Source organism: Anthonomus grandis, chromosome 4 (genome assembly GCF_022605725.1).
Source record: "Anthonomus grandis grandis chromosome 4, icAntGran1.3, whole genome shotgun sequence".
Taxonomy (NCBI): domain Eukaryota; kingdom Metazoa; phylum Arthropoda; class Insecta; order Coleoptera; family Curculionidae; genus Anthonomus; species Anthonomus grandis.
In genome coordinates this window covers 14,533,519-14,557,485 of record NC_065549.1, presented here as the reverse complement: position 1 = coordinate 14,557,485, position 23,967 = coordinate 14,533,519, and the positions used below count along the sequence as shown (strand labels likewise).

Genomic DNA, 23,967 nt, shown 5'->3' with positions numbered 1-23,967 from the left:
AGTATTCTGTACTTTCTCATAAATAGTTTGTGTATTCTATAAATTCACTACTAAATCTCTGTGATGACACATTAGTTTTATGCCGTGTTTTTCAATCTGGCATTTAATTTCACGAGATTAATCTCAATCTTAGTTTACTGTTGTGCTTAGGTACAACGTGATTAAATCAATTCTTTCGTTTTGCTGGTTCTGATAGTAAGTTGGCACGGTGTATTGGTTACTTTCCGAATTATCATGAATTTGGTGCTACCTATAGACTGTATTTTTTACTGGTATCTTTAATTCTTGTCCTGACTTCTTGTAGGCTTTCAATATAATTAGCAAATAATACGGTATCGTCTGTGTACTATTATATTGTTCAATCGTTGGCCGTTTACAGATATTCTCAGTTCTGTCATAAGTATACCTCTAAGTATAGATTAAATAAAACGAGTGAGAGGATACATCGCTGTCATACTCCTTTTTGTTTCTTAATTATATCGCTATCTTCGGCTTCTATTCGTATATTTGCTATTTGACCTTTATAAATGTTTACTTTAATTTTTAAATATCGGTCATCTAGTCCCATTTTTCTAAGGGTATCTACTAGCTTTCCAAGCTGGACTTTGTCAAATGCTTTTTGATAATCTACGAGGCATGCATACATATCGCAGTTCATCACACTTGTGCCTGTGTACATATCTATAAAAGTGCATCTTTTGTACTTATTACATTTCTAAAGTCAAATTGCCTTCTTCCATTGTGCTCTTCAAATAACTTGTATATGTATATACGTTGGTGTATAACCCTTAGAAAGATCCTCAAGAGATGGCTTATAAGACTTATTAAGCGATATTATGAGTATGTATGTTGAGTTAGGACATATTTGAGATTGATTTATTGTCTTTTATACGTTTTATAACTCATTTCTTAGTATAAGTAATCCTGTGATGACTCCTAAAATACCAATTATACTTTTTTTTTTGAAAAGTAGAGATATCACTCTATCAGGTTTCGACTTTTTATCCTTTCTCACTTATAAACATTCCATTGTTGTTTACTAGCTGATCTCAAATATGGTACTTGAATATTTCCGCAGTTTCTTTTACTTTATGTAGGTTAAGTGATCGTGTTTTTCTACAAGCGTTTCGGCATTTTTCTTCTATATGCTGTCTGATTATTCTATCAATGTGTTTGTGTTTCTTAGTATCCCTATTTTCCACTTATCTCCGTTCTTCTATCTAGGTCAAGAATCTTCATAGTTTGTTTTTTTCATCTGTGTTTTAGAGATATTTGTTATTGATGTTTATTATCTCTCGTATGGCGTTCAGTTGTTGCTCGATATTCACCTTATCTTGTTTTAGTTTTTGTATGCTGTCAGTAATATATGATCTTATTTGTTTGGATCACATATTAGAGTCACTTTAGATCTAAGCTTAGAAAAAAGCCGTGATTTTCAAAGTTTACGCATGAACTATTTTTAACTAAAACAAGATTAAAAGATATTACTATTTAAAATATGATAATGTTTGAATTAAAAGAACAGCTGGAATGTTTTCTAGGTGATGAACTAAATCAAGATTTACCAAGAATATTCTCTAACATTTCTGAACTATTATAAAAATAGTTTTATTTTTTTAAATTTTGGATTTCACTTTCAAACTTAAATATTTTAATATCCTACAAAGCTTCTGAAACACTTGACTATCTAGGATATTTTTGTCAACAAAAATAGCAAAAAAACAAATTAAAAGAACGTTTAATGCAAAATAACAAAATAACAGTCAAAAAGGATTTCCTGTTCGTTTTGTTTGAAAACTATTTTTAATAATATTATATGGCACCTCAACTGTTGTGAAAAAAAAATTAAAAGACCTACCCTTCTCACTATCCCTGTCGCTCCCATACTCTGGCGTACTTTTCAGATCCTCCTCAGAACTAGAGTAGGAGTGAAGTTGTAATTGAGGAGGAGGAGGCATCGGCTGCATCTGGTGTTTCGTTTGGCGCTTGTGCTTTTTTGTCGCGCTCGCTTGCTGGCCCTGGAGCCTTTCCTGTCGGATATCCGGAGGATTGTCCGGATTTTGCTCCGGATATCTTAAAAAACAACAAGAAGGAGAATGCTCAGAGTAAAACCAGAAAAGTCATTTCTCTTAATTAATGGCTTACATTCTAGGTAATAAATGTTGGTGCTGCCGCATCAGTCCATCTAACTCTCCTTGATAAAATCGTGGATCTTCCTCGTTGTATTCTTTGTATCGGTCGCAAGAGGGCGTCCGCGATTGTTCTTCTGAATACTGCCTTCTTAAGGTACTACCAGATCTAAAATACATTGATATATATACTCAATATTCTCGATTTAATTGTGTTATGTTAAAGACGGACCTTTGTAAGGGCTGGTTTTCCTTTTCAGCTGCCGAATGGGCTCGTTCCAGTTTGGGCCTTTTGTCCGATTGCATCATAACGGGTTGCATAAGAGCGTTTTCTGGATCAGTCATTACCGCTTGCATTCCCCCTTGCATCCATTGTCCCGTTCTGCCTAATAGTTCTTGTTTTTTCCGACAGAGGATACAGACCCATACCGACTGGAAAAAATATATAATAAAGTAAAGTAATATTATTTAAGCCATATAACGTAAATAGTTTCTCTAGTTATTAGAAGATACAATTTTATTAACCAAAGAAGTTTAATTAGTTTTATAACATTTCAGAAGTTTTTTTAACGCATTTCTAGGTTTTTATCCAAAGTAATTTTCATTATTAGAAAATAGATTTTTTTGTCTTTTCTTTAAATTCAATTTATGCAGTAGGATAATTAAACTTTATTTACCTAAAATATATGTATATTTAATTTTAATACAGCATTCAAGTTTTGTTAATAAAATGAAGTAAAATTAAATTTATAAATTTAACGAGAATAAGGTTTCTTTAAAATATTAAATTACATAAAAAAATCAATATTCTAATAAATAATTTATGAAGGTATAAAATTTAAATTTAAAAAAAAATATAATTATTCAACAAATATTTAAATTTAACAAAATCAAAAAGAAAATACTTTTATACATAATAATTTTGTAATATTTAATTTATATTATATAAAGATATTTTCTTCAATAATATCATTATATTTATTATACAAATAAACTGATTTTTTTATTTAAAAAAATATTTTTTTTTAGTTTCACCTAAACAAAAGAATAATTTAAGACAGGGAAAAAATTAAGACTTAAATCATAAAATTACATTTTGCAATTTCGAGAATTAATTTTTTTTAAATTGAAATTTGGTATTACCATTTAATTGTTTAAATTTAATTTGCTGTTTTTTTCCATTGATAAATAAAAAAACCATATGAAAATATAGTTTATAAACTCAAAATAAAATAAATTTAAAAATAAATTAAGTTTAAAAAAAATATTTATTAAGTTACGGTGAATTGAATTAAAACCAAATTATCTAAAAGAACTTTTATTTTGTAAATTTTATTTCGAATTCAGTAAATTTAAAAATAGAACAAATAACTACTTTCGAAACCACGTTGTAAGAATGCCTTTAAATTTAATTAAAAAACAATTTAAATAAATTATTTAATTAAATGAAAAAAAAATCAATTCATAGAAGATGAACTGTCTATATGTCTATATACAGTATACATAAATTGGTACGTAGTAATACATTTTTCCTGTATAAGTTAAAAATTAAACCGCTAATAAACTTTTCTTATTTATAAACATAAACCCTAAAAAAACCAAACAATTAGCATCCTGCCACAATAAATAAATTACACGAACCCGAGGCGTGAATGAATGACGCGATCCAGTTTAGTGTTAATACCCCGTTGTAACCTGGTGGTTTTTATGAATGACGATAACGCATAAAAAGGGAACATACGTAAATCAGCATAGTAACATAATATTAGCTAATTTTGATTAAAGGCTCCCGCGTCAATTGACGTTGATAAAAGCAAATATTGAGACAAACGCTTTTTTTATTCACTTTATATACTGTGCTTGTGGACGATATTCTGCGTCAGCTGATTTTTTTTTTTATTTTCTCCAATTAATTAACCAAATGTTTTTTTTGGAAAAAACTACCTGTTGCTTGCGAATAACGGCTAAAACAATATTGTTAGGCTACGCCATTCTGTCTAATGCTTATTCCACCACCCACGGGTACAGGTCACAAGTATAAAGTTAAAGGTCAAGCCTGTATTTTACAGATACACGACCAATTATTTAGGCACTAGGCTTTTCTCCCCCGCATATTCTCAGTTTAATGAAATTCCATTTGATTTTGAATAAAGTTTAGAGGGCGATTAATATACCAGTATATTTATTCGCTTGTATTTTTTGTAATAAACCTAAAAAGATAATTTTTATTCTTATTTTATTATATATATTCTATACTTTTGTTTATATCTACATTATTGTTCACTACACTGTGTCCCATTTTGGTTGTAATTTCGGGGCTATCTCGGTTGCCTTTAAGATGGAGCTTTGCGGCTCTTACGAACCTGTGCCATTTCTTTATGAAACTAATAATGCTATAAACAGAATTAAATTAACTCGTTTTCCATTTTAATACAGTTTACACTTTTTTGACGTCCACATTTTTTTTTATTTATTTTATTTAAAATGATGTATAGCACTTAGCACCGTAATTTCTAATATTTGCTCCAAAAAATTTCATATTTAGCTCAAAATTTTTAGTTCGCTATGAAAATAACACTAAAAAAAATTAGAATGAAAGTGCATGTTCTTTAATAAATTAACAACGGTTTTTAATAATATGTATTTTTTAAACATAGCAAATAACAAAAAAATTCAGATGTAACGCTTTACTAACACTTAAAAAACCCCAATTAATCTAATTCTTTTTTTAGGCTTCTTGTTTTTTAGGTACGACCATATCAAGAATCTTCTTCTTCTTCTTATTTTAAGACAATGGGTGAGACGAATAAAATCAAGTACGCACTTATAAGCATTTACTTATAAGAAAAGCGTTACTTTGAAAGTTGAAGCAAATGCTTGTCAATGAGTGAGTAAAAGTAAGGCATGCCTCAAAAAGGTTTACATATTGAAGTAATACTTGCGGGTCTAAGCTTGTTTACCTTATTCACATATTTAAATCATCTTATTTACGATTATTTACCTTGTAAACCACGTGTTATATAGACCTCTTTACGTTCTATTTAGGTATATGTTTGTTTAAATTAGTTATTTTAAATCGGACATAATTAAAAAAAGTCAAGATATTTACCAAGGATGCTTGTTTCTGATAACCGATCGCAGTTGGTCAGAATTCTACAGCAAGAAAACAATATGATTGTTTTAAATAAGTCCATGGTACCAAAAATGGTTTTGGCAAAAGAGAACGCCTAGACTAGAATGAGGGAGGAGTTTGTTAAATATGCAGGAAAAACCGTAACTATAGATAAGTTAAAAAAACTTCTTAATAATATGAAAAGCTCTGTAAAGAAGAAAACTGACTTGTTAGCAACAGGAAATGAACCAATTAGGCTACTGCAATGGGAATAGAAATTTTAAATGCAAAAGAAAATCCTGTGTACAGTAAAATACCAGGAGGAGTAACAGTTGGGCTAGATTCTGGTAATACAAGTATTTTGGCTCTCATACACTTTTTACGCAAGGAATATGCTAAAGATATTTCTTCTGTATCCAGTCACCACAAAACTAAAAAACAAAAATTGTTAGCAGCCGAAACAAAAGAAACTATAAGTTTATAAACAACTGGGCTTCAACGTTTAGTACTACTAGAGCAGCTTAAACTAACGAGATTACAATTTGAAAACGAGGAACTTCAATTCAAAATCCTACGTGAGCAAGAAAACAAACCCAATAATACCCAAAACAGTGACGATCCTTTTAATAAGAAATATAGGTTGCAAGATTTTCTTTTGTTAAAGTAAAATTTATAACACATTTATGTATAATAATCCGAATTTATTTCTCATGTATATACGTTACAAAACATTTGATTTACGACGTTTAAATTGATATAAGTAAATATAATATAAATTATCACGTGTTAATTAAAATAACTAGATATATTTAAGAGGTACATAATTAATTTTTATTTCATACTTATAATTATTTAGAAAAAAAAATTGTTATTAAAATTACACTAAATTAAACTGATTTATTATCTGCATTATTTCCAAGCGTTTTTGTTCACCAAGACGTCTAATGTCTCCTTGTTCCTCAATTTCTGTGTCATCAGGATCATCGTCGTTGTTATTTTTTATTTCATAGTCCCATTCATCCTGCAAATACTTAGCAATATTATGAAGTACAGCACAATATAAGACTATTTTAGGTACGTTCTTTATTGCCAGTCTAATCCTATTTGCGAGTATTGAAAAGCGCTGTTTTATTTGGCCATATACCCGTTCTATTACTACTCGTTCTTTTGAATATAATGTATCGTATTGCCGTTCTCATTGAGTTTGTGGCTGTCTAAATGGTGTTCAAAGCCATGGAGATATACCATATCCGCTGTCCCCTAGCAAACAGACATTTCCTTGAAATATTGCAAGTTTTTGTTGAACAGAACTTTGTCTCCAAATCCTACTATTGTGCACACTTCCAGGCCATTGCACATCTATACTTGTGATTCTTTCCATTGCATCACATGTCATCTGAACGTTTAATGAAGCAACATTTTTTTCTATTTATGTACTCATCGCCAAACTGCCCGCCAGGTTTTTTAATTTGTATATGGGTACAATCAAGTGCGCCAATTACGGTGGGAATTCTGTATTTTTCCATACAATTTGTCTTAGCTTGTACATCCTAAGCTTCTATAGGTTCTTTAAATGTTATGGTATTTATTGTCAAATTAGAATGTATTTTAAATGAAATATCAATCAACACCTCAATAGTTCTCACTGTCGACCTAAATGTGGATTTTCTGGACTCTGGTTCTTCTGAGACTAAGCTTGGCTTTGAGTGGGATGTTAAATTAGTGGGATGTAAATCTTCTGATCTTACTATGCACGTGGATCGGCCCACCCGTGTAACAGCTCAGTCAGAAATACTTTTAGACCATGTTTGCTCAACATATGGTAACACAAAGATTATTTGTAATGTGGTAAATCCTGGGCTGCCGACCACTATGCTGTGTTGTGCTCCTTTCTGCAAGACACCAATCATTTTATGGTGGCAGATAGGATGGGACTATTGTACACTAGAAAAAACTTTCATAAATTTAAAGAACTTTGTAATGCAGCAGATTGGGAAAGTTTATTATTGGAGAATAGTAATAAACCCTTTTTAAAATTTTACACTAAGTTGGTACAGGTTTTCGATTTAGCTTTCACCTCAGTTTAAACTAAAAAAAAAAAATAAAACCCTGGTACACTAAAAGACTGCTAACATCGGCTAAAAATCTCAAATTACTAATGCACGTTTTGGGTTTTTTGTTAATAAGTACCGCGGGATTTACCAAAACTTTATTAAGCTGGCAAAAAACTTATATTACTTTAAAGAATTGAACAATCATCCAACAAATCTAGAGAGACTTGGAAAACTATTAACAACATGAGGGGTGGCGTACAATGTGATCCTGTTTCTGAAGCTTTAACAGCTAAGTCCCTTTACACTTATTATTAGGGTATTTCCTTGTATCTCTCTCTGAGAGTTTGCCCCAGTGTAATATGAATCCAATCTCTTATCTTACTAGCGTTCAAGTCCCTGAGACATTTTTCCTGGGACCTACAGATCCAAATGAGATTGAAGCTGTTCTGTGTGATATAAAGAGTAAGAATTCTGGTGGGTGGGAGAGAGTACTAGCTGCATTGTCACGAATCTCACTTTCTGCACTTTCTGAAGTAATCAATATTTCTTTTTCATCTGGATCTGTTCCTTATTCTCTTATAGAGGCTTTGGTGATTCCATTATACAAGGGAGGTGACCACAACAATCTATCAAAATTTTTCTCTGCTTCCCACTCTTGGAAGACTGATTGAGAGACTGGTTAAAACGCATGTGATGGACTTTCTTTAAAGGCATGGACTTCTTAGCGTTTATCAATTTTCGAGAGAGAGAGTCGGCACGGGCTATTCTATTTTCAACCCTTTGGGGAGCCTCTACTTGGGATTGAATTCTGGTAGGTGTGCGGCAGCGGTTTGCTATGACTTATCCAAAGCTTTCGATTGTGTGAGTCACATAATTCTGCTGCAGAAACTAGAGATCTATGGTTTGTGGGGAGTTGCTCTTAACTGGTTTCGGTCTTATATTTCGGGTAGAACTCACAGAATACTCTTTGATGACACTAAGTCTGGTAGGGTACTTATTGATGCTAGTGTTTCACAGGGCTCTGTCTTCGGCCCTATTTTGTTCTTCTTATGCGTCAACGATCTGCCTTTGGTCCCTGTTTCTGGAAAGTTTACACTTTTTGCCGACGAGACCACTATACTTTGACATGATACCAGTCTTGAAAGAATGAGAGTTGCCATTGAAAAGGATCTGACTTTTGTTAAGCTGTGGTGTGAGGCTAAAAAGTTAGCTTTTAACATCTCTAGAACTAAAATTCTATTCTTTAGGTGTGATCTTGGCGCAGTAACTTTGCATAATAATATAATCAGTCCATTTGCCGCAAGCAAATTTTTGGTTGTGACGATCGATAAGCTTTTAAAATTTGAAGACCACAGAGTTTCTTACTTGCAAAAAAAAATGTCATCTAACTGTTATGCTATTAGAGTAATTGCTGATTCCCTTAACTTTGTTGTAGCCAAAAATGCTTACCATATTCTCATTGAATCCCATCTTAAAATACTCAAATACTCAAATATTTATTTCCATAGACTCATACAATAAGTATCGGATAATGTTAAAAAATAAAACTATAAGACCTAAACATACAAAGGCCTTAAGAAAAAAGAATAAAAAATCTACAATAAACTAAAGACTAAGAATATAAGAGAACTACAGCTTTTAACAAACAAACAAATACGAATTATGGGAGTAAGGATGAGACGCTGCAATTTAAATATTCTGTTACCGTATAAAACGAATTTTTAATGGAAATTCTTTTCAATGAAGCTTTGAAATTATTAACCTTCTCAATTTTTTTTATTTCAATGAAGATTATTGTATAATTTAATTTGTAAAACTACTAAGCTGTTTGCCACTTTGGTTAATTTATGTTTGGGTAAATCCAAATTTAAGTTAACTCTGAGTTCATAGTGGGTACCTCTAGACAAAGAATAGTCAGACAGGTTAAGCTTTATATACATGACCGAGTTGAAAAAAAATAGGCAAGGAAATGGCATAATTTTCACGTCTGGAAAGAGTGTTCTACAAGAAAATATATAAGGCTTAAATAAAATAGTTCTAATTATTTTTTTCTGGGGCGTAAGAACTTCACCACTTCTAGAACAGTTACCCCAACACATTATGCTATATGACAAACATGACTGGACATAACCATAGTAATAAAGAAGTATCAGGCCAATATCGATTTTATTACGTAACTGCCAGATCACGTAGGCATAAATTGATAATTTCTTTAAAACCATATCTACATGATAAGACCAACCAAGATGTTCATCGATTAATATTCCTAAGTACTTGACAACCTTATTTCATTCTATGGTTTTGTTATGCATTTTAACAAGCAAGCTTTTATTCAAATCGGTAAGACTAAAAAATATCATTTCAGTTTTTGAGCACTAGGCTGTTCTTGCTACTGGTCACCACTCGACGTTGTTAAACAATATCATCTGCAAACGCAGCTATATGGTTGCCAGGAAATTCGTCCAAGATGCTCTCAAAAAATATAACAAATAAACATAACATCTTAGGTATGTAATTATCTTCTGGGTAGTTTGTTCCTAGTATCAGTTTAATTCTTTATTTGTTATGCAGAAGAAGGCAATTCGCACTTCTTGTCGGGATCTTTTCCTAAGGCATTCCATCCTAATTTTGCCCTCTTCATTTATAATGGAAAGAGCTTGTATTGGTTATAAGAAATACAAACATGAGCTTAATTCTCCATCTGAGTACAATCTTCGTAACACATTTTCTTTGCCTCTTCCTATTCCAAGAACTGAGAATATAAGGGCCTCGTTTGTATACGGCGGCAGGCAGCTTTTTAATCATTTACCTCTTAATTTAAGGAATACTGAATGTGATCCTAAATTTAGGAAAAAATTAAAGACATTTTTACGAAACAAAGATTTTTACTGATTGGATACATTTTACGCCAGACACTTTTAGTCATATTGTCTTATTTTACATGTTATTTTTATTATTGTTATTCACTGACTAGTTTTGATACATGTATTTTATTTTTATTTATAAGTTTTAAAACCTTTATCTGTAATGTTTGCTTATTTTGTTTTATAAATATTTCTACCATTTTTTCTTTGTTAACAACTTCTAGGTTTATAACAATTAATATGAACATGGTTATGATATTAACACCTAGGTATTTAAAGTACATGATCTGTTCTACGCTTTTATTATAGATCGCTAACTTAAACGGTTCTCTTGATATTGTCAGAGATATAGTTTTCTCGACAGAAATCATCATGTTCAATTCCTTTGCGACTGTTTCGAATCTATAATCTTTGCAAATTATGCTGATCTTCCGATATTATCACCGCGTCGTCAGCAAAGCAAATTATTTGAAATTCTTCGTACCCATTTTATATCCTTTTTCCACAGAATTTACTATTTGATAATCTTATCCATTAGCACATTTAATAGTATTGGGCTAAGACTGTTTCCTTGCCTGATTCCTATTAAGATCAATAAGAATGTAAAGGTCAAATATTTGGACGATCTAGCAGACTACCTCGTTGGAATGTTATTTCCAATTCAACGATCCTGGAACTTGACAAATGTCCATAATTTTGAATCAAAATATTACAACATTAAATAATCATTTATTTATTGTAAACAGGTCAAAGCAAAAAAAAAACGATGTATTAAGCCCTGGATTAAGGAAGGCCTGATTACATCCATACAATAACGTGACAGGTCGAAAAAGTCGCTACTAATAAATTTGAAAATCTATAGGAAAAAATTGCCAAGATTATTAAATAACAAAAGGGGCAATTACAAGAATTTATTGAACTAAACAAAGGGATCTTAAAGGAAACATTGGAACTAATAGAATTTTCTAGTAATTGAATATCTTCTAGTATTGGAATTGAATGTAAAGTAATCTTCTAATTGAATAATTGAATCTCTTATTCATTTGGTAAATTTAATTCTTACCTCTGGCCCATATCCCAACCAATTTAAAAATTTTACAATCATACCCATTCATAAATCTGGCCCTAGATACGATTTTAATAATTTCCGTTCTATTTCACTTAGTAGTAATATTAGCAAAATCATAGAAAAAGCCAAATAATCGCAATTTAGGTTCCTAGATCGATGAGGGAATTCTCAACTTCACAATACAGGTTTAAAAGAATCTTTGGTACTAAGGAAGTCTTGGTTAGAATTACGAATTTTATCTCTAAATGCCTTGTCAAAAGGATAAATGCGTATAACTTTGGACCTAACCAAGGCGTTTAAAACTATGGATATATTATGAGATAATTATTTCTTATGTCCAAATCATGTCAAATTTTCTAATTTAATTTAAAAATCTTACGCAACAATTTTGAGTATACTGCACCCGTCTTGAACCATTTGCTAGAAAGCCTGGACTACAGCATTATAATAAGTGAAATGAGATAAACTAATTCAATTTGCTCTTTTATTTAATTAAATTGAGGTTTAATTGTTTTCATATTAAAAAAAATCATGAATGGAACAACCTACAAATTTACCGCTTTCTTGGCTCCCTTGGCAAGCACGTCTGAATGCGAATTACTAATATCTTTGAAACGGTTTAAAAGTGCTTAACCATGCGTTTTATTGAAATTCGAATTTGGCTTAAATTTACATTACGGCGTTCGTGTAAACGTGGTTCGTAATAGTTTTAAAAACCGCGTTAAGAACTAATGAAACATAAATGCTAATTTAACATAGCTTAAGCTCTTAAGAAAACAGCATGCTTAAGTGCCCTTTTAGTTATTAAGTGGATTTGGAGGACTTAAGCTTTAAGTAAAATATATGTGCTTGGGTTAATATAATATAAGAATTTTTATTTTAGAAAGGCATAATAATGGTGTAATACGTGAATATTTAATAGTAAGGAATATATCCTGCAACTACCACTATAAGTGGGATACAGGAGAGTATTGTTTTATAAAAATAAAATATAGTTATAAAGAGGACTCATGTCCACTTGGGTTATGCATAACAGTTTAATTAAATGTTGTCCAAATATACTTAAGCATTAAATTAGATTATTTTATACAATTTATATATTATTATAATATCAACAGTGGTGCCAATGTGCGCTGGGTTTTATCTGTTTAGTGAATTATTAAGCAAAAATAACTTTGATATTGTTGGTCTGTCCGACACGTGGTTCCTGTAGTCGTAAAGAATATAGGTTTACCTGCTAAGAATTATAATATAATAAAAAAAATAATAGAAAAGAGGGAGAGGAAGAGGCGTTATCATTAAAAAAAAAATTATAAATAGATTTTGGCAACCAATAATATCCTGTTGAACAGCTGTGACTATGTATTAAGCCTGCAGGTAAAAGGTTGTTTATCGTTAGATGCACTTGATAGAAATAATTTGTATTCTCTTACTTTAATACATTTGCTTGATAAATATGGACTCTTTCAGGCTGTGATTGATCCCACCAGACGGGGAAATTATACAGGGTGTTTCAGAACTATGGGATCAAACTTCTGGGGATTGTTCAGTGCAACAGAAGAATCCATTTGAGTATAGGAACCCATGTCCGGAAATGCGTCACTACGCCATTACGACCCTAAGACGCGTTAAAATTTATAAAAAACATTAATTACCTAAATAGGATCTGCTGCATTTATTTTTACCTTTTGTACATGATACCATAACAACAATTGTTTAAAATCAACGCTTATCAATGTCAATTCTCCATGTCATGTTTAAAAATTTTATAGCTTACAATTTTTAAACATTTATTGCTAATGGAAAACATTACCAATCAAGAATTGGCGGATATGCATTTGGCATACAAAGCAACAAACTGCAATGCACGAGCAGCATCGCGGTTGTATCATGAACGTTATCCCGAACGACAGCATCCTGGATACAAAAAGTGTATTGAGGTTCATCGGCGGCTTGCTGAGACAGGCATGTTTAAGACCAAGATGCATGATACTGGTGTTGCTCGAACCGTAAGAACGGTCGAATTTGAAGAAGAGGTGCGTCAGGGATTTGCTGATGAATTATTAAATAGCACACGTGACGTCGCTAAGAATATGAATACGAGTAACGCTTCTGTCTGGCGGGTACTACACGAGCAACAACTCCATGCTTACCACTTCCAGAAAGTTCAAGGTATGACTGCAGCCGATTATGATCCTAGAGTTCAATTTTGTCGATGGCTTCTGGATCACATCATTGCACAACTAAATTTTTTACGATATGTTTTGTGGACCGATGAAGCCTCTTTCTCAAGAGACGGTATTTTTCATAGTAGGAATAGCTATGTTTGGGACGAAGAAAATCCTTATGCAATTTTTCCAAGAAAACATCAGAATCGTTGGTCTGTCAACGTATGGGCAGGCATTGTTGATGATTATTTAATTGGGCCATACCTTCAACCGGAACGGTTAACAGGACCTATTTATCTGCGTTTCTTGGAGGAAGTTCTGCCAGAACTCCTTGAAAATGTTCCACTAAACGTTAGACAGCAAATGTGGTTTCAGCATGATGGAGCATCGGCTCTTTGCTGTATAAGTACTCGAGTATTTGGCTTAGCGGTTTGGGTACCGTTGGACTGCCAGAGGTGGAGCAGTCTCTTGGCCTCCTAGGTCACCCGATTTAATATCCCTCGATTTTTTCTTGTGGTGACATGTAAAGTATTTAGTATACGAAACTCCAGTAGAATCAGAGCTAGACTTAATTGGACGAATAACAGCAGCATTTGAAATCATTCAAAACGAGGATCAAATTTTTAGTGTAGTCCGCCGAAATCATGTGCGGCCTTTAAATCGGTGTATTGAGGTTGAAGGAAGACATTTTAAACAATTTTTGTGATTGTATCATATACAAAAGGTAAAAATGAATTCATCAGATCCTATTTATGTAATTCATATTTTTTCTAAATTTAAATGCGTCTTAGGGCCGTAGTGGCGTAGTGACACATTTTCGGACATGGGTTCCTATACTCAAATGGATTCTACTGTTGCACTAAACAACCCCTAGAAGTTTGATTCCATAGTTCTGAAACACCCTGTATAATACTCTTTTAGATCTTCTTCAAAGTAACGATACTTCACTTGTTTTCTCTGCTACTACTTTAGATGTGGACCAGATATCGGACCATATGATAGGGTCATTTAAGTAAAACTAAACCTCAATCTATTTTAACTTATAGTAATTTTAACTTAACCACATTCTGCATGATCTAAGTATTATTAAATGGGAACAGACATATTCCCTTACATAATATGAATACTATGGTTTCGTTTAATATTTCTCAGTTAATACAAATATTCGACAAATACCCTTTCTATAAAATTTTAAAAATTATTAAACAACCGCCACCTGGATAATAGAAAATCTGCGAATTCTAATAAGGCTTAGAGATAAAACTCGATCAAAATACCAGAAAACAAAGTCAGCTAATGTGTACTATAAAGCCTTAGGCAATCGTATTAAAATAATATTTCGGTATGAGAAAGAAGCTAATTTAATACCTAATAAATTTTTGGCAATTTATTACATACTTAAATTTATATTAAAACTCAAAGACAACCTATCACATTGACGTATCTGCTGATGCCATCAATAACCCTTTATTAAATTTCATTAATAAAAAATGTATTAATATTAAATCTCATATGTTTTCCATTTCTCTCGTTTCGTTCTCATTCTTTTCTCGTAAGGCTGTAGAAAGAATCATTTCTAGATTAAAGTCCAATGCTATAGATGATGACGAAGTTAATTTAAAAATGTTGCGACTTGTAATATTTTATTCCACACTTAACTGACATCACAACATTTATTATCAATAAGTGCCTTCCAATAGGATTCTTCCCTGCTAACTAGAAACTGGCATAGATTATTCCATTGGCAAAAATCACTATTCCAAAGTAGATGAAGAACTCAGTCCTAGAAGCATACTGCCTCGTTTTTCAAAAATATTCTAAGGAATAGTTATGGAACAGTTAATTCGTATTGCAATGTTGTTTAAATTATTCCATCCACTTAATCAGGCTTTCGTAAGAACCACAGCATTATTACATAATATTGATGACAAAATTATGGCTTTCGCCAAAAACAATTATACTTGTCTTATATTGATAGATTATAGCAAGGCTTTTTATACCATAGATCCCGATACCGTACTTTTAAAACTAAATTGCTATGGCCTGGACGAAATGCACTAATTTTTTTAAAGTCATATTTGGATTATGGATTATGGTATTATGCAATTCTTCTCTGCCATTAATTGGCGAGGTAAATAAGAGTATATTTTTAAGCAGTATCCTAGGACCGCTTCTTTTTTCATTATATTCAGCTGATCGATCAGAGCACCTAAAATAATTGAAATGTAATCAGTTTACTTATGATACGCAAGTATATTATTTACTCTCTCCCTATTAACATAAATAATGAAGTTCTAAGTATAATGTCTGAAGCTCATAATCTTATTTTCAATGAGGCCAAAACTCATTTTGTAATCATTGGAAGTTCCATTGATTGTTGCAACAAATTGCTGGAATTGTTAATTGGCAGTTATTTGCGTTTTTCGAGTCATATTTCCAAATATATTCAGAAAACCTATGGCAAATTGAAACGTCGATTTGATTGTTATGGTGTCTGCAAATACAACGATATATATCATCATTCATATGGTAATCTAGAATGCAACCGATTCAAAAAAGATTTAATCAGCATGAAGCTTGTTTTGTTTAAAAAATTGATAGCCAAAAACAATTTTATAATTAATATAAATAAACTTTAAAATCTATCTTACTCTTATCATATTTCTACTTGCGGCAATAATTTCTTCAATTCCTAAGCTTAACACGAAATTCTTTAAATGCTGCTTTAGTTCCCAGGCGATCACAGTATGACGTATGACATTAAAAAAGACGTCGAAATATGGTCACTTAATGACGTAGTCAGCAAAATGCCGTTTTTGTGACAATAAAATAACGTCATTTGAATGACAATAAAAAAGAGGACTTACATTAATGTTTCTAGACTGTCAATTTTGACTTATAAAAGATGGTAATAAATCACTGGTATCAAATGAGTTTTACTGTTATCAAATGATTCACTTATTAACAAATAAGTTAAAACCATATTTACATTTCTAAGTATAGAATTGACCTGTCTTTTACCGGCATGGCATCCTGTTTTACCAAATTAGATATTTTCTAGCTTGATCCAGTGGTTTTAGTTGCGATTTAGGATGGTGTGGCGTGTAGTAAAATAGTATAAATATTATTTAGCTCTGGACAGGTTAAATTTATGGACAGAATAAATCATTCCTGCAAAAAAAATACTAATTAGTAACTCCATAAGTTATGAAGGTTTGAAATTGATGATAATGAAGTTTTGGCAACAATGCCTTTGATGATCCGTCGATGTCGATCATCTTATAGCGAAATCCATTGGAAAAAAATTGTGGCACTAGGGCGGCACCGACACTGGTTCGGTTCAAGTAAAAAAACCGAACTGTTGCATTGCCAATGGTTTTTAGATTTAGCCTTGACAGGAAAATTCAAAAATTGGCTGTTGTTAGTTGAGGTTATGCCTTACGTTACCTTCCCTTAAAAATGAGTTTTACTTATATGCAATTATTTATCAAATTCCCTAAATATTAACCGCCATGTTTTCTACTTACGGGATAAGAACTAGAGCCGCACGACCTTCCATAGCTCGTGCGGAACTGTGTACACCCAGGGAGTGCCACCTTGGTGCCTCAATGGATTACACAAACCTGTACTAATTACACCAATGGTTTGTAAATTTTGCCCTGGTTCCGCACTCGTGCTACATTTTTTCCCCAATGGATTTCGCTATTAGTTATCGTCATGTGCTCTTCCGTTTGTGGATGGCGTTCATGATGGCGGCGGCGTTGTTGGTGCACTTGTGCGTTTTAATGCAAATTGGTGTTTTGTGATATTTATTGAAGTACACTTATACGGGTAATAGGTATGAATAATCTAATACTATTGATTTATATCTTTCAAAAGATAAGTTTCCTATATTGTGAAGTTTTATACTCTATTACCACCATACTCTTACAGCATTTGCGTTTGGCAATTGATAGTTGCCGGTTTGGTCTTTTTTAGTTTCTTTATATTACAGGGCCCAATCGTAATAATCTTACAATGATATTGGTTTACAAGTTTTATTATGTTTAATGCTTATGCTTTGTATTGATTTTAGTATCTTTTGTATAAATAATAGTTGGAACTTATCTTTAATAGCAAAACTTCTAGTCATAAAAGTGTTAGTTATTTAGCCGCTATTGAAATAACCAAGTTACAAGTTCAAAAAGTTTTTAGAGGGGTTTTTTGCATTTTGATTTTCAGTACCTTAATTTAAAATAAAAAAACTACCAAACCTTGCAATTTTTTATATTTAATTCAATTTTGTCTTTAAGTTCTCTTGGTCGTCCTGTAGATAATAGTCGCCTATGAGTGAAAATTAAATCATATCATAATGAAAAAGAAAATAGATATAAATAACATTGCATTTTTTGGACTATAGTATTCCTATTATCAATGTAAATGATGAGCCAGCGGATATACCTAATTTAATAAATTTAAGAGCTCTATATAAAAAAATTAGGGTCTTTAGAAAAGCAATTAAACATTTAATAAATAGGTCAGTAGAAGTGTCACTAAAATGAACAAAAACGTTCAGTAATAGACGTCACATTTACGTTACCTAACTGACGTTATTTTGGTGAGACTTATTCACATGATTTTTGTAGTCATTATGACGTCATGTAAAAACGTCATTTGCTGACATTTTTGTCACGGTTTTGAAACGTCATTTGGCTGGATTATACGGCTGTTAAAGTATTCAATAGTTTTCCTACATATGTAAACAACTCACCCAATGCATATAGTTTTCATAGAAACATTAAAAAATATATATTGGCTTTTGTTTTCCCAGCCCGTTAGACCCCACATTTATATTTTATGTGCTATAGTATTGCTGTTTTATACCTAGGGAAATTATTATATTGTATATATTTTAAATTATAAAATCTAGATCAATTATTTTTTTCAATCGCGAGGTTGTATATGAACAGTCACGTTGAATACCGCCACCACACATTCACATATTGTTTTTTTCTTTGTGTAAAATAAAGGCATTTAATATTAATATTATTATTGTTTATAATATTATTTATAGTATAGTATATTTAATATAAAACCTGAAAAAATAGGATGTACAAAAAATGTCTATTGCAAAAACACTCTGATGATAATATATACTTGGTATATTCTGTAATAATATATTCTGTTGTTTGATCATTATTTTCTGTAATTCATAGGTGCCCAGATATTTGTATTTCCTAACTTTTTCTATTTATCGAACAAGTAAATTTATGTTTGATTATATGTTTAGATTCTTTGTTATTATGTAAAATCTATATTATTGTGGCGAATTTATAATGAGTTACATATTTTGTTGGGTATAACGTCACAGCTCCTGGGTATATAAAAAAAATATTATACTTCAAGTAGGTCATTGTATTTAAGATTTATTAGAATCCCCTGTATATTTTTATATAAATCAAAAGATAATAATTTTCTTAATAAAAAAGTTTATTTACACTAATAGCCTAAACCTAAAAATAACAAAGTTATAGCGATATTAATAATTTTGTCAAATGTAGGCAAGTTGGCCTTGAACTTTTTGAGAGCAAAACAAATAAATCATTGTTTGAATAATAAAATGACAGTAGCCGTAGAGATTTTATTAAATAAAAAAATACTGACAGTTACATGTTAGCAAAGTTTGTGATTTTTGTAAAATCTAAATTAGTAAAATGCCTTTTACGCATATTGAAAAATGTGATATGTTAGAATGTTGCCTTGTATGTCGAAAAAATAGAGCGCTAGAAGAGCACCGCCAGAGATTCCAGACTCGAAACTTGTTAAACCGTAGATACTTTTTAATTCTCTACAGAAAATTTAGAAATAACGAAAACGTGTTTAGAAGAACTTGAAGAAGGAACCAATTTATAGTAAGCCAGGATGTTGAAATTTCTATTTTGGCATATTTTGAAGCTCATATGGAAAACTGAACTAGAGATTTAGCAAGAGCTTACGGTGTGAGCTTAGTAACAATTTGGTGTGTCTTAAAGAAACACAAATTTGTGCCATATAAGTATCGACCAGTACAAACATTGTTGCCTGGCGATAACGAAAGAAGACTTGCTTTTTGAAACTGGTTACGTAATGTATATGAAGCTAATGATAATATTTTAAACCGTATAATTTGGAGCGACGAAGCTAACTTTTCAAACGAAGTTATGTTTAACCGTAAAAATGTACACTATTGGTCCCAAGAAAATATTTTCCTTACTGATCGCAGAAATTCTCAAAATCAATTTAGTATAAACGTTTGGTGCGGCTTAATAGGAAGCCAAGTAATAGGACCTGTGTTTTATGGTGGCACTTTTACTGGAAGGAGATATGTTGATCTCATATTATCTGGAGCGCTGGAAGATTATTTGGATAATGTTAACTTGGAGAGACGGCAACAAATCTATTTTCAACAGGATGGAGCACCTCCCCATCAACTAAATGATGTAAGAATATTACTTAATAGACTGTTTGACGGTAAATGGATTGCGACACAATTTGTCGCCCAATTTGTCGGCCACCTAGGTCACCAGACCTAACCCCTCTAGATTTTAATTTTTGGGGTTACATAAAAAATGAAGTGTATAAAAAAATACAGAACCGTTAATGAACTTTAAACACATATTAGGTAAATAATTGGATCAATAGATAGAAGATCAATCTTAAAAGCTACAAGACGTGTGCTTAAGTGTGCTCAGAAATGTATTGAACAAGATGGCGATGTTTTTGCTCATTTATTGTAAATTAGTTTTACTTGATGTTATTTATTTCAAAGCCAACTTGCCTAAATTTGACAAAATTATTAATATCGCTATAACTTTGATATTTTTAGGTTTAGGCTATTAGTGTAAATAAACTTTTTTATTAAGAAAATTATTATCTTTTGATTTATGTAAAAATATACAGGGGATTCCATTTAACAAAAGTAATTTTTTCACATTTTCTCGAAAACGCGATTTCAATTTTTTTTCAAAGTCAACGTACCAGCTATGCATATCCATATTCATGCGTAGACACCTCCGTGCAAACAAATTTATTGCAAGCAACGGTTCTCTGGTACCTAGTCGGTTTCTAAACCCAAATTGACTATCACTAATTCTTCTTCCTAGTTTTTTTATTAATGCGTCCATGTATTATTTTTAAAAATAGAGTCTTAAGTGTTTGTGGTTTTCGGACTAGCACAGAAGGTGAAGGCTAACCATTGTTCTGGTATATGTTCTGTTTTGTCTTCGTTAAATAAATCCAGTCGTATATCCAACGTATCGTTGTTCATGCATTTTAATGTTTTAGCTGGGATCTGATCTGAGCTTCCTTTTGCCATTTGTTAGGGCTATTTTTAATTCTGTTTCAAATAAATCCAAAAACTCTCCATCTTCCATTTTAGTTTCCATTCGTTCTATTCTGGTATCCCCAAACAACTTATTGATATAGTCGGTCTATTATCTTAAATTTTGATGTGTATCCAACATTAGCCTTCCGTTTGCATCTTTCTTGATTTTCTCTTCCTATTAGTATAAGTCATCCGTTTGTGTATAACTTTATTTAATATTTAGGGTGATTGATGGTTGATGGTACCTTAGACAATTACGGAGAACGGAAAATAGAATTATTTCAAAATTTGACATCATGGGTTTTGAGTAAATTTAATTTAATTTAAACCTATAAATTTTTATTACTACGGCACTGGAATGCGCGGAATATTGAAATTATGAGCGTATTGTCCATTAGTTTTCACTATAAAAAATTGTCCTACATTATACAGGGTTGGTTAAAATTAGTGATTTTGAAAATTATATTCTAAAAGGAAATTGCAATCCCTTTTTAACGAGGTATCATGTTCCCATATCTAAATAGTTCGGTTTCCGAAATAAAAGCATTTTTTTTTGTAAAAATCGGAATATTTTGACATATTTGCCTCACTCGGCCATGAAAGGTCATGACCAAACAATGCTATGCTATTAAAGTTTGACAGTTACATTTAGTTGATCAATAATAGTAATACACGTAAGTGTTTCTTTCAAATAGTTACCTAAAAATTAATTGAAATGGATAGAAATAGTTATTCAAATGAATTTTTGATAAATCTATTTATTATTTATGGACAATGTGACAAAATTGTAGCAAGAACATGCCTAAAATTCAACGAAATTTACCCTAATTTACAAATAATGGATAAAACAAAATTTATGCGAGTACAAAATAACTTTATACAATTTGCTTCATAACTTAAGAATGATTGATTAGCTAGGCTAAGACTCTAAGTATTTTACAAAAAAAATTTAAAAAGATTGCTATTGACTTTAAAGCACTTTAAAATCCGGCGTTGTCCAGCATGTGTCGTCGCTGCTTGTATTTCAGAAGTATCTTGTTGACCAAAGCATTTAATAAGTCGTTGACGTAGTTCCTGTTTACTGTTTACTGTCTTGTATACTATTTGCTTTAAATTACCCCAAAAGTTAAAATCAAGTAGTGTAATATCAGGTGATTTCGCAGGCCAATCCCATAGTCCCAAACGCCTAAACCAGCGGTGATCGAATTTCTCAAATAACTTATGTATCACCTCCTCAGTGCAAGGAGCGGGTGCCCCATCCAATTGGAACCAGCAGGTACAAGATTATCGCAAGCGTTAAATTTTTCAGAAAATCTTCTACTACCAAGCCCAAAATCTGAAGGTATTTATGGGAGTTTTATAACCCGTCGTAAATGAAAAAAGCTATTTGACTGTCTATTAGTAAACAAAAAACATTAAAACTAAATGCTTCTTCAAATTCCATTTCCTTAACCGCGTGTGGATTTTGATTAGCCCAAAAATGTTGATTTCTTCTATTAAAAATATCTTCTCTTGAACATTGCTTCATCTATCCAAATTATTTTTTTAGAAAGCCTAAATCTTATCTTGAGTCTTATCTTCTCTTCGTCAATATCGAACGCGACGTTGGTAATCCAGTTTCAGCTAACGTACTTTTGAAAATTTAAGAAATGCATATTATTGTCGTCCAGAATTTTGTGCACTGAATAATAAGTTAGTCCTAAATCATCTACTGCACTCCGGATGGAAGCTTGTGGATATGCGTGAAAGTAGGCTAAAACATTCACAATGTTGTCCTCATCGAACGTTACAGGCTTAGGTAAACTTGTATCATTTTTAAGTTGTGAACCAAATTGTATAAAGCTATCTTGTATTCGCACAAATTTTCTTTTATCAATTTTTTGTAAATTGGGGTACATTTCGTTGAACTTTCTTCATGTTCTTACTACAATTTTGTCACATTGCCCATGAATAGGTAGCATCAACCATCAATCACCCTGTACACAATTATAAGTATTAGAACTGTCATGTTTTTTCTGATAATGCTCTATCTCTTCGGATTGTTCTTTATTTTTCTGTTTTGTTTGCTTGTGTATCTTTTTATATTTCATATCATCTTTGTCCTCTTTCGTCCATTCAGGGATTGCATTTCAGGACCTCTTCTGTCAGCCGTTATTTCTTTTTGTATATTTTTGATGTTCACACTTCTTGACTTTTTGTTATTTTTGTACTCGTTAGAAGCCACTTTTTTTTTATATCAGTGTTTTGCACAATTCCTTTTTATATTCATTAGTTCTTCTTTGATTTCTTCTGTCAAACGATGTTTTGTTTTTGTATCTCTTAATCTAGCAGTATCAATCTGTGAGTGTTTTCTGATTTTTTAAATATTTTATTTCTATTTCATTCTCAGCCGGATTTTGGTCACTACGGAATTATCATATGACCCTATGTTGGCAAAAACATACCCAAGTGCCGACATAGGGTAATGCGGGGATAGTCATTTTGGTTTCTTACCATTCCATGTGTGAAGTCTGCATTTAGGTAATCTGAACAATGTATTTGTTGTTATAAAATTCTTGTTTTGGCAAAATTTAATAGGTCTATCTATAGAGATTTAATCCTATAGCTCTGTACCCATATATCTTAATATAAATGTTTACAATTTTCATAAATTTTCTTTTGTAACTATGACTTTCAAAGAAACTCATCCAAGAATAAAATTTAAGGGTCAGGTGAGTAAACAACATGCATCAAAAGCCCGTACCACATACATATATATTTTTATCTATAACGATCACAAAGAAAAGGAGCAAAAGTTAAGTAAAAATAGAAACAGTGCTCCAGTAAAGTTGAGTTATGGGAGCCGAAATGTGCACGATGGCGTCGTCGTCGTCGTCGTCGTCAGCATCCTCGAAAAGCAGCAGCCGGCCCGGCGGCATCGGCACTCGACGGCCCTTCGACGATGACGTAAACGCGAACGAGAGCCCCACGCTCTTAATGGGCTGCTGCCCACGCTTCCGAAAATGTTGCGCGACACTCGTATATCTCCGAAAAATCGGAAAACAGCTTTTTTTTTGCCCATAGATGAACTATAATTTTTTTATACATTTTAAAGAAAAATTCATTAGCAATGTGGGTTTCGTTTCTAAGTTTAATATTTGGAGGGGTAGAGTTTTCCTGAATCCCCAACATCTAAGGGGAGTGCAACTCTTAATTTTACATTACCTAGGACCGCGTAACTGATTCTACT

The 23,967-nt window shown here is 31.9% G+C and overlaps 1 protein-coding gene across 4 annotated transcripts in view; it reads right to left on the bottom strand.

Moving 5' to 3' along the window:
- Window positions 1–23,967, bottom strand: part of LOC126735089 (regulating synaptic membrane exocytosis protein 2) — a 222,973-nt gene that overhangs the window by 149,720 nt on the left and 49,286 nt on the right. For all 4 annotated transcript variants that reach the window (XM_050438989.1, XM_050438987.1, XM_050438990.1 and 1 more), the window contains exons 4-6: window positions 2,362–2,561; window positions 2,146–2,298; window positions 1,859–2,073 (exon numbers count right to left, since the gene is read on the bottom strand). In XM_050438989.1, coding sequence (XP_050294946.1) covers window positions 1,859–2,073; window positions 2,146–2,298; window positions 2,362–2,561 — 568 coding nt within the window. The remainder of the gene's footprint in view (window positions 1–1,858; window positions 2,074–2,145; window positions 2,299–2,361; window positions 2,562–23,967) is intronic.